This window comes from Malaclemys terrapin, chromosome 17 (assembly GCF_027887155.1).
Source record: "Malaclemys terrapin pileata isolate rMalTer1 chromosome 17, rMalTer1.hap1, whole genome shotgun sequence".
Taxonomy (NCBI): domain Eukaryota; kingdom Metazoa; phylum Chordata; order Testudines; family Emydidae; genus Malaclemys; species Malaclemys terrapin.
The window spans coordinates 4,762,655-4,774,779 of NC_071521.1; the positions used below are offsets into that span (position 1 = coordinate 4,762,655).

Here is a 12,125-nt window from a genome sequence, read left to right on the forward strand (position 1 = left end):
ATACAATGCATTTAGCTTGTGTTAGCAGGCTAGTCTTTGTACAATCACATGGAAGAGGCGTATTATTACTTGTATACACTGATGTAACACCAGCGCTGGGCATAGACCTTTACAGTAATAGCTGACCCAGTCCTTGCCCCAGAGAGCTTTCAGTCTAAGTTAGACAGGCCTAGGACAGAGCCAAAGGGAGGCAACAGGAAAAAGATAAAGCCAACAGCATGTCTGGTGAGCTCACAAGTCAATTGTGAGAGCTGGGGAATTTCCAAAGGGAGACTGCGGTCAGCACAGGGGGCAGGGGGTAAGAAAATGAGGCACAGGGAGGAGGAAAGAGATCGTTCTAGACCAGTGGGTCTCAACCAAAGGTACGTGTACCCCTGGGGATACTCAGAGGTCTTTCAGGGGGTACATCAACTCATCTAGAGATTTGCCTAGTTTTACAACAGGCTTCATAAAAAGCACTAGCGAAGTCAGTACAAACTAAAAGTTCATACAATGACTTGTTTATACCGCTCTATGTACTATACACTGAAAAGTAGGTACAATATTTATATTGAAATTGATTTATTTTATAATTATATGGGAAAATGAGAAAGTCAGCAATTTGTCAGTAACAGTGTGCTGTGACACGTTTGTATTTTTACGTCTGATTTTGTAAGCAAGTAGTTTTTAAGTGAGGTGAAACTTGGGGTACACAAGACAAATCAGATTCCTGAAAGGGGTACAGAAGTCTGGAAAGGTTGAGAGCTGCTGTTCTAGACACAAGGAGCAGGACAATACAAGGGACAAAGAGAGCAACAAGGCAAGACGACAGGGAAGCTGTTTGGGGCAGGAACTGACCTGTTCTGGGTTTGTACAGCACCCACCACAATGGGGCCTGGACCCACGCCTGGTGCTCCCATGCACTACCACAATACATATAAACAATAGTGAGTGACAGGAAGGGGCAGAGCTGTGCAGAGCCCTGCGAAACGGACAACGTATGGAACCAGGAGTCCTGACTCCTAATCCCTGCTTCTAACTTCTCGGGATCTGTATTGACCGTGGTCATTTCACACAAGCCCTGGCAAGCAAGGTAGTGGACTCCTTTTCCTTTGAGACTTCAGGGGTCGTCCAGTGAGGACTTTAAAACCAGAGTCTCAACAACTTCCAGGTCTCTCTAGGGGGTGGGGGCGTTCGTAACTTCCTTCCATGGTACTGAAAGGATCAATGTGTGGGCAACTCTAGCAATGACCTAGCTTATGGCAATGAAGAGACCAACTGAAGGAATATTGTGTTAATATGCCGAATGAATACTAAACCCACAGGCGCTTACTGTGTAGAGCCTAAAACACCTCCCTCCAGCAGGAGGCAGCAGTGCATGAACTCACTGGTGAGAGGGGAATGGCTCTTACAGGAATGGTTTAGAAAAGCCCACGTTTGTAACACACAACACCGGAGAAACCCAGTAGTGCTCTCTGGAGCTGCCACTCACCGTCTCGCCTCTTTTTCCAGAGAAAACGGGGCAGTGGGGTTGGGGCTCAGAAAACCAATTAAAGGCATAATTAGCTTGACTATGGCTGCTATAAAAACATTATCAGAGAGATAAACTCTTTGTGGGGGCAATGATATGGCTGCTGCCAGTTACATACATGCTAGTGAAACGACAGCCTAGGGCTGGGAACTGCACCGCTCCTTTGCAATCTGAACAGCCTTCCTACGAAGAGGACCCAGGGCATGTTCCAAGAGAAACAGCCAGCTCGGTGCGATATGTCCTGCCCTCTTGAGCTGCCATCCTGCACCGCAGGGCTCTGTCCTGGGATCCCAGCGCTTCCCTGGGCTGCTGAGTTTCATTTAGGAGACGCAGGCTCCTGCAGCCCTCCATGTCATTCACTGTTCAGTGCTCTCTGCAGGCAAAGCTGCATGAGGTCCAAACTAACCACACTGCTGGGTTAACCCGCGTGGGCCAGGAGGGGGAGGATGGGGCCCGAGTTGCAATATGTTGATAGCAGAACGTTTTCTTTCACCCCAGCATTTCCACTGCCAATAACCGAGGGAGAGAGCAGGGAGATTCCAGCAGACTGGTACAGGAGGGAAGTAAATACTTTTGCTTCAGAGAGGCAAATCCTCACAGAACAAACAAATAAGGAGCCATGTTTACCCCTCATTCCTTCATAGCCTGGGAAATATTGATTTCACATAAACAGCCAGTTAGTTAGAGCTTAGTTTGAGGTGAGCTTAGTTTTTGTTCTACCATCCATCTGGGGAAGAGAGTTTTGATCTGTTTACACGTTTATAAAACTGGCTCAAATATTTTTAAGATGGGCCAGTAATGAATTTAGGCATTGAGACGATTTTGCTGCAGGTTTAAAAAAAATCAGAGAGTAACAGCTGCATTTCTGATCACGATGATGCACCTTTCTATACTGCCTTTCCTCTGAGGATCTCAAAGCACATCACAAAGATTACGTCTCACAACATCCCATTAGGAGACATTATATTTGCTTTAAAGATGGGGAAACTGAGGTACATAGCAAGTCAACAGGCGGGCCAATAACCAAATCCAGGAGCCCCACCTCCCAACCCTTGTGTAACCACAAGCCCAAGCCTCCTCTTCAGAGAAACAACAGTGCCACTTTCAAGCTAATCTTTTCACAAAGATAAAAAGAGTCAAGAAAACTGCACCCACCACCGGAGCACATTTAAATCTGGATATTTTTCAGACTTTCCAGTGGGCGGGAGCAACTCCCTAAACCTAGATCCTTTGCTTTTAACTTTATCAAAATGCCTTTCCCTTTTCTCCCCAGCTATCTGTCTTGGCTACTGGTCAGGGTTTTGCAGGCACGTTGAACGCTCCAACCACCTGCAGGAGACACTTTTCTTCCTCCTCAAACACCAACCCAAAGAAACGCTGTCCTTGAGTTAAGTGCGGGCTTGTTGTCTATATTTTCCGCAGCCTAATCTGCAGTGTGGGCACAGCTGTGTGGCCAGACCCAGTCAGACACAAAGAGAAAATGGAGCGAGAGGAAAGGCAGGAACAAAAAGAGGATGAGATGAGGAAACGTTGCCACTACAGCTTGTTCTGGTGGTTCTCAGGCCTGAGTGTTAACAATCCCACCCCATCTCAACCCAGAGCCTCTTATGAAACAATGCTGCAGTGTCTACAGGAATGGTCCAAAATGCTACAGCTTCCTCTGAGGACCTGCAGCAATTTGGACCGTTACTGTTTCCACCACGCTGCTCTCTCTCCAATAAGGGGTAGGTCTACACAGCACTGGGAGGTGTAATTCCCAGCTCAGGTAAACCTATACGCCCTAGCGCTGCTCAGCCTAGCGCCTAAGAATAGCAGTGTGGCCAGTCGCCCAAATACAATCCCACGCCACCCCTGGGTGTGTGCTCGGGTGGCCGGCCTGAGCTGCTGCTTGTGCTGTCACAGCTACAGGGCTGTCTTTGGCAGATTGAGCAGGTCTAGTGCATGTCTGGCTAGCCACGCTAGGAGGCACCCGAAGGGAATTTAAGCACCAGGATAATATAGCAAAGAGAAGCATCTAAACTCTCGTACCTAGAAACACCAGCCGGCACTGACAGCAGAACTAGTGCCTGGACCTTTTCTCGGGAGTGGCACCAGCACCTCACCACCAGGCGGAGGGCCCCTTTATAACTATGTAGTACATCTTCACTGCAAAAAGGAAGTTGTTTCCTTAGCCCAAGTTAAAGTAACAATGAAGACACAGCAACTTAGCTTTTAACTCGGGTTACTGGCTCAAATTCACCCTGAGACTCCCCACACGTTGTAACACGAGCTGCTAAACTGAGCTGCTGTATCTTCACTCCTGTTTTAACGCGGGTAAATTAAATCAAATTAAAAACGCATCTTTTTTTGCAGTGAAGACATGCCCTTGGACTAAGCCACGTGCTTCACCAGCTTCAGTAGTTGACATCCCCCTTATAGGATGGACGGTCTTATTGCTAATCACCCCAGAAGTCTCCTTTACCTAGTGGAGGGAAAATAGCACAGAGCTGGTATTTTTGGCATTCCTGCCCATTTCTTATTTCAATCAACCACTACTGCGTTGTACCAGCCTAAAAGGCAGTGGGCCAGACTTTGCCTTCTGATATGGGTGTGCAATGCCCACTGACTTCCAAGGGATTGGTGTGCATGGATCTGGGGGCAGAATTGCACCCCATGGTGTTATTGACCATTTATATATGGCACCATGGTGCTGTACAGAGAGTAAAGGTACTGTGCTTACAATACAGCACGGACACTGCCGTAACCCCCTTTTCGACAGCGGGAGGGGTAGCAAAGTGTCTCGTGGTGCACAGGCCTCGGTGAGGGAAGGGGGGACAAGAATGATTTTTCAGCCCCTCTGCAATGCTAAGGCCAGCTGTGCTGCTCAGCAGCTGTTTGCCCTGCTCCCAGAGACTCTCCCTAACACTTGGCTCAGTGCAGCCCACACTGACCTGCTCTACCCCCACCCCAGCCAGCAATGCTGCATGGCACCCACGCACTTTAACCCCCCCAACCCAGGCGTCTTCTCTTTCTTACCGCTTGTCTATACACTGTTTTTGTACTAATTTAACTAAGCGATGCAACCCCCAGGGTGAGAACTGTACTGGGATAAAGGTGTATAACTTTGTACCGGTATAACTGTGTGTCAATAAATCCTTATTCAGGTATAAACTCTCTACTGACATTCTACGTTTTCCTTCTCCCTCCTCCCCCAGTTAACTGAGTCTCAGCATGTGGTTACAATCAGGAAAGTGGCTCTCCGAAAGACATCTTCATGAGCCAGATTTATTCTGCCCTCTTACTTGCACTTGGCTTCCACGCCATCACGAGATTTTAACAACTGCCTGACGTTACCCCGATATCTACAAAGCAGGGGAGGCACTTTCTGCTCCTCACATTCTGCCCGGGCCAACGAAGGGGGTTGTGCCAGGCTGCTGGACGAGGCAGAGCAGAATCCCAGTTGTTCTTTCACTGCTATATTGGCTCAGACATCAAATCCCACATTTTACAAAAGTTGGGGAGATTGACGCACAGAGCCGTGACGTGACTTGGACAAGATCAATCAGCAAGTCAGTGATGGAGCAGGAAACAGAACCCATGAGAACTACGCTGCAATCAACAGACGAGAGAGATGTTGCTGGGGCTGGACAGTCTTTCTGGGGGATCTGTTGATCTCTGTACAGCAGTCCGTGCATATGCACTCCCTGCCTCTGGGTCTAATCTCCATCAGTCACCTGGGAGGGAGGGAGCACAGAGCCTGGCTCAGAAACACTCCGTGGCAGATACCAAAGCCCCATCGGTGGGGAGTGGCTCGCAGTTTTGGAAAGATCACGGTGCGGATTGAGAGCAATCGCCCTCCTGGAGCCTGGCAGGCCTCCGAAGGGACTGTTAATCCCAGAGAGAGGACTGGATGCGGCAGGCAGCCACGCCACACACTGTCTGCAGGGCAGCGGGGTCATGTTCAGTAGAGGCTCTGCCCATCTGTGAGAGCTGCACTGGATGGACGCATGTGCCCAATCCCTACATACTTCATTGAAGGATTAAGCCATATTTACAGAGAAGGAGTAATTAGCAGCTAACGAGTCTGCACAGATAGATGATCATCCATTGGACACTTAGCTCTCACTTCATCTTTAATTGCTGCTTTAGCATCGCAACTGCAGCCAACAACCACCAAAAAACCTTTATCAGCAAAAATAATTACTAGCCATTTATTACCGTGTCTGTGCTCTCCAGCGGAGCGAGGGCTGGAGAAAGGGACAGGAGCGCTGCAGAGGTTTGTGGAAATAGCTCCTCAGAAAGTGCAGGCATGCGTGCCACGTGCTAGCAGGAGAGTGGCTCCCTGGGCTAGTGGAGGCTACGGAGGGTCGGAAGAGGGCCAGGGTCAGCTAACTCTACAGCGCGTATGCCCACCACGTGTGGTGCAAATCTTGCAAGGGCAGCATGTAAACTAGCCCCGATTCAAACCCGGTCCCCATACCCTCAAGCCGATTGCTGCGTCCTCAAACCCAGCTGGGCTCCGTGCCCCAAACCCAGGCCCTTCAATCTCATTTAGCCGTGTATCCTGCACCCTCAAACCTGACTCAGCCCCCAGCCTGGATCCCCACGCCCTCAAATCCCATTTGGCCTTAGGCCCCGCACCCTCAATCCCAATTCTGCTCCATCTCATTTCTGTGTTTTGGGCACCATTCAGATGCAAGCCAGATCCCTAGCCCAATGTGGGTTCTGAGAATGGCCTCACTGGCTCATCCCTAATAATCCTCCAGCTCTCAAGCTTCCCCATCAGCCTGGCCCCTGGCACTTCCACTGGACTCTCAAACTCCCCTGCGAGGGATGAAGCAGCAAAAGTTGCAAATGGGGCATCATTTCCACAGCCTAATTTTCAGGGCTCGGAGTCTCTGCTGTCAATAATTTCTAATGCTAACACCCCCTGGGCTAGCACTTACTCCGGAGGCGGGCCAGCCAGCAGGCTTACGGCTGGAGGGAATTTGGGTCTGAAGGAGCTGCGGCCGGCCAGCCCCAAACCAGGTACAGTTCAGAGCTCTCCAGACGCCCACCCCTCAGAAACACAACAGCCACACTAAGGACAAACAAACAAACAGTGAACTCAGCTAGTTCTCCTACAGACTGGGAAGGAAGGAATAGAGAGGCTGTTTCTATGTTTGGATACATGGGAGATGCTCCAGTACCACTGTGATGAGGGCCAGACAGACAGCTATCTAGTGAGGTGATAATGCGGCTTTAGAGCTATCAGGCTTTTCTAAAATGTTAAACGCTATCTCCCCCTGCCCCAGCTTCCAGCAGGGATCTGGGTTCATATCTCTGTGCGCACCAGGGCACATTAAACAGCCTCCCTGCTCCATTTGAAACAGGCACACAAACCTGGGCTGAGGTAAAACGGGAGCATTTGCTGCTGGAGGATTCACTTGCGAACCCCTGACAAGCTTCCAGGAGTGGACGAGGGAAAGGCCGTTATCTGAGCTGAAAGCCCTTTGGGGCAGACCCTGCCGTCTGCACTCCCACTGGTCACTGAAGTACTAGGCATGACAGTGCCGTACGGCAAGCAGAACACAGCTTCTGCAGGACAAACACTAAATAATAGAAACTCTCTTCTGCCCGAAGTACCAGCGGTTTGTTACCAATCAGTATTTGCGCCTCACCCCCAGACCACTAAGTCCTTTGCCAGCAGGCTCAGCAGAGAGGCCGAGGACAGCTGGGCAATAACCAAACCTCCCCCTCGCACCTGGAGCTGCTCCCTTTCCAGAGCAGTGGGGGGAGCTTGCTCTGTAGCCTTTGGACTCCCGGGCTGGCCACTGACCTCTCCCTAGCCCCAATATACTAAAAATAAAAGGTCTTTAATGCCAATCCACGAGTCGGCGCCCAGCCTTGCCTACCCACGTGAGTAGGCCTGCAGATCCCAGAGTGGATGACTCATGTGAGCAGGGTTTGTGGCATCAGGTCTTTCCTGTACAAAGCCAACCACCGCCCCGTATCATTGCTGTTTGCGAGTGATGATCAGGGAGCAGCTCACCAGCCCAGCACCCACCCCACCCAACGAGCCCATTCTTGGCTTTCTTCAGCTCTGTTCCAGCCTTTGGCTAAGTCACATGGGGGCGGGAGGGTTGTGCTTGGCTTTGCCATGTCCCCCAGACCTCCCAGCACAGCCCAAACACGAGCTTGTTGTTGCCCATGAAGCTCTCGTGCGCGCGTCTCCTCGCTGCGTCTTGTCACTCAATCAGCAGCGCAGAGGGTTTACCACGCTAGCGAGCAGTCTGCAGTGCTCCGTTTGTCACTCCGAGGGGGCGTTCTCGCCAGTCAGTGTCCCTTTCACTTTGCTGCTGTTTTTATTTTTATTTCAATTTGCTTGTCCAGACCCTCTACACAAGATGCAGCACCCGGCTTCCATGCTCCAATAATTCCTGTTGCTTTGACAACTCTCTAACCCTTGTGCTAAATGCTGACGGCAGATGACAGGCAGCAAAAGCAGAAGCTCCACTGTAGGGGGATATTTATCCAGCCTGTTTACTGTTTGCTATTTCCCCTGTGGAGCGTCTCTGGGCTCTCGAGCAGCGATGCACCGACACGTGGAAAAACACTTACTCCTTCCTGAGGCTCTCGGGTCTGGCCACAGGAGGGGCTCTGGCAAACAGCAGCAGGAGAGCGCTCACAGACAGACTCACAGCTACCAAGGCCAGGTCTACACGTAGAACTTTGGTCCATATGGTCATGCTAGTCTGGGGTGCGGTTTTCTTACGACCATTTTATACCGGCAAAAGCCCTAGTGTAGACACAGTTACACCAGCCAAAAAGTGCTTTAGCTGGTATCGCGTATTTCGTTTGGGGAAACGTATACGCACGCTCCTGCTGGTATCAGCCGCATCTCCACTAAGAGGGCTTGTGGGTGCAGCTGTCCCAGCAAACCTTTGCTAGTGCAGACTAGGTCCAAGTCAGCGGCAGAATCAGCCAGGGCAGAGGTGGCCTCAGGTGCTTTCTGATGGAACAATCACAGCAAGTCACTGGCTGAGCTGATCCTGCACCCACTGAAGGCAACGATGCCGAGGGTCGCCGGACCGCGTCTGGGTTTGATGTTCCTCCCTGTGACCAAGACAATGGTGGGGACGTCTACATTTGGAGCTGGGTGTGATTCCCAGCCCCAGGAGATGTTTTCATGCCAGCTCTCATTGAGTTAGTGCGTTAAAAGTGGAACCTAGCCACAGCCGCGCGAGGGGCGGGACGGACTATACACCCCAAGTCCATGGCCGTCAGAGAGCCTAGGCCAGTACTCGGGGCAGCTAGCCCGTCCTGCCGCTCGCACTGCCTCGGGGAGCGCCGGCATGAGTATGTCTCCTGGGGCTTTGAAGACAGCCCAGACACAGCCTGTAACTGGGCGGAATGTACCCCAGGAGCAGCTCCCTGCTCCCCGGCAGTCAATCCCCTTGACGAGGTTTTTCTGCCTTGACCCAGTCTATTGGTCTAGTTCATCTCCACACGCAGAAGGGGAAGAGCAGACAGGAGGGGAATCCACTATTCCAGTTCTCAGACAGGCCGCAAGTCTCCTTAGCACCGCAGAGGCTTTGGAAATCTTGCTGAGCCATCAAGCCAAGGCCCCCGCCCCCTAGCTGGTAAGTTCAAGGAGAAATTCATGGACAAAATGAAAACTGGCCATTTGTCTCATTCACACCTCGCCCTCCCGCTACAGCTGCTGGGCTACCATTGCCAAGTGATACTGACGTCGCATGGGGACGTACGCGCCGCAGTATGCTCTGTGCGTACTCCCCTGCCCGGCTCCGTGCTTGGCTAGGCTGTCTGTGAAGTGAGGTTCACTAAGTCAGTCACTTAGCCTCTCTCCCCCTCCCCGCATTCTCACACAGAACAACTGAAACTACTCGCAGAAACCTCAGCCTCTCCCGGGCTGGCTGCCCACCCAAAGCCTGGGGGGGGAGGGGATTCACAGGGATGAAAGTTCATCCAACGAAGCCCAAAACAGCTGGTCTTCCACATCAGCCTCCCTCACCTGAAAATACCACAATCTTGTGTGTTCCTCACCAAGCCCAGAGCAGGGGCAAGAGACACTGCAGTGCTAATGCAGCCATTGCATGTGCCTGAGGTGGTCTCCCCTCTAGAACACCTCCAACGTACTGCACCACGGCTCCGACCAATGACACACACATTCCATTGGGACAAGTGCCAGTGAATGGACTGAGCAAGAAGCAATTTACTGACCATGGATAAAAACAGTCTGCTTAACTAGGGTGGGCACACCAGGACGTGGACCCAGTAAGCCCACTACATGTGCTGCTAACTTGTCTATGGTAAAAGAAGAATTGTAAACATGGTCAACAGGGAGGGCTGAGCTAAAGTTCAGATCCATGTGTAGCTGGGGGGGTGTTTGGATCTGGGGTTCTGCTTCACGCCAGTCTATAATGGGATTGTATAGGTGATGTGGGGATCTTACCTTGGCCTTCCCAGTGCTTTGCAGAATATGGACCAGTGCAGAGGCCATCTCCTCTTTGTTCTTCACGCTCAGGACAGGCTCCAGCACCGAGCACAGCACCATGTAATTGTTAGTGATGTACTCAGCAAACTCCTTGTACATCTCCATGGGGAGGATGCTCATGCTCTGGTAGCGCGACTTGATGCGGATCATAGGCCCTGCAGACTTGCCCTTGCTGGGGTTGGGGCTGACTACAGGGTACCACTTCTCCACAAACTGCCGCCCCGTTACAGAGCCCACGGGGATATTCACCTGCCCGATGAAGTTGGTCTTGTCTTTCTTTTTCTTCTTGTCAGTCTCTTTGTATAAGTGCACCGTAATGGTTTTGAGCGACGGGAGGTTATTAAATTCAAAGTGCTCCCCCCAAAAGACGTTGTCAGTTTTCAATTTACAGGTAGTTCGTGCGTAAAGAACGTCATCCAGGCATAATTCACACAAGTACTTCTTCTTGGCTGGCAGATCCTTGGCTTCAATAATCCATAACTTTAACATATTCTCTACCCTTCTGCTGTTGTCCTGGAAAAGAGACACAAAGAAAAAGGTCAAGTGAAAAAAAAAAAACGTACACAAACCGGAGAAATGAGCTAATTATTTCTGATGTGCTAAACGAGCAGAGGCTTAATTACATTTTATTTTAAGGAAATACTGGCTCTCAGGAATTTGCATAATAACACTACTTATGTTAATTTTCCAAATATCACTGTGCTCTCCATGTCTGCTGGTGCCAATTAATATAAAGGAACCAGGCAGATAAAATCCCACCAAATTAAAAATGTACCATTTCCAGTTCTACTGCCAGGAAGACCTCACAAGAAACAGGAAGGAGTCCTACCAATAATTAACGACTTTTTGTAAAACAGAAGCACAGGTGTTTTCCCCCGTTTGTTCCATTGTTGTTATGGGGCAGCACTGGAACAGGACATTTCCTTTTCTATGCATGGAAGGAATAGAAGCATCCCCAAGTCCACAAATGGATCACTTCATAGATTCTAGGACCGGAAGGGACCTTGAGAGGTCATCGAGTCCAGTCCCCTGCCCGCATGGCAGGACCAAATACTGTCTAGACCATCCCTGATAGACATTTATCTAACCTACTCTTAAATATCTCCAGAGATGGAGATTCCACAACCTCCCTAGGCAATTTATTCCAGACTGGAATTCATTCGTGACTGGAATGCAGCCACTTCTGGGGTGGAAAGCAGCGGCTGTGGCATCACTGCCTACATATTTTAGGACAAGAATGAAGACTATTTAATTCAACTGAAACACTGGGGCGGGGGGGGGGGGGGAGATTAAGGGAGACTGAATGAGTTACCTATGAGCTAAGCATTATTATTGGTCAGAAGTAAAAATTTGGCCTGGATGCCACTTTAACACTAATGCTGTGAACGATACCATGGAATCTTTAATGACCCCATCCCGAAGAGGTAGCTCCAGGGGTACTGGTTTCACTGAGGACTTCAAGGAAAAAGCACCCCATAGTGAATCGCCAACAACAGATTCTGCAGCACCCTCAGCTTTCCTTGGATGTCTCCTATAACAGTAACGACCAGGTCTGACCCAGCTTATAAATAAATATGGAGATCTACCTATTTCATAGAACTGGAAGGGACCCTGAAAGGTCATTGAGTCCAGCCCCTGCCTTCACTAGCAGGACCAAGTACTGATTTTGCCCCAGATCCCTAAGTGGCCCCCTCAAGGATTGAACTCACAACCCTGGGTTTAACAGGCCAATGCTCAAACCACTGAGCTATCCCTCCCCCCTTCACTATGGAGAGTGGAGTGAAAGCACAGTTGCTGGAAGTACACAATGGGGTGATGTGGGCTCAGGAAGTGCACACACAGGAAATGATACAATACTACTAAAATCCTGGGATAAAAATATCAAATCAGATATTGAGAGTCTGTGTCTAGAAACTCAGACAAAAGGAGGAAAGTTAGCAGAGTCAGTGCAGGGCACTTTTCAAGATGATGGCATGTTTCCAAATGAGTGCCCATTGAACAGAGCCGCTCTGAGCCACCTTCAACTACATCGACATAGAATAACCCCTCCTAATAACTGTCCTAGAGACGCTGGTGGGAGACACGTTGTCCCAGTCTCCCAGAACTCTCTGCAGGTGGCAACAGCAACAGCTGCCATGC

General features: G+C 50.2%; 1 protein-coding gene across 13 annotated transcripts in view; it reads right to left on the reverse strand.

The window, feature by feature from the left end:
• Positions 1 to 12,125, reverse strand: part of DAB2IP (DAB2 interacting protein) — a 407,650-nt gene that overhangs the window by 50,620 nt on the left and 344,905 nt on the right. For all 13 annotated transcript variants that reach the window (XR_008442606.1, XM_054007198.1, XM_054007200.1 and 10 more), the window contains one exon: positions 9,945 to 10,499. Coding sequence is in view for 12 of the 13 variants with exons in the window: in XM_054007198.1 (XP_053863173.1) it covers positions 9,945 to 10,499 (555 nt within the window). In the remaining variant the exon portion in view is untranslated. The remainder of the gene's footprint in view (positions 1 to 9,944; positions 10,500 to 12,125) is intronic.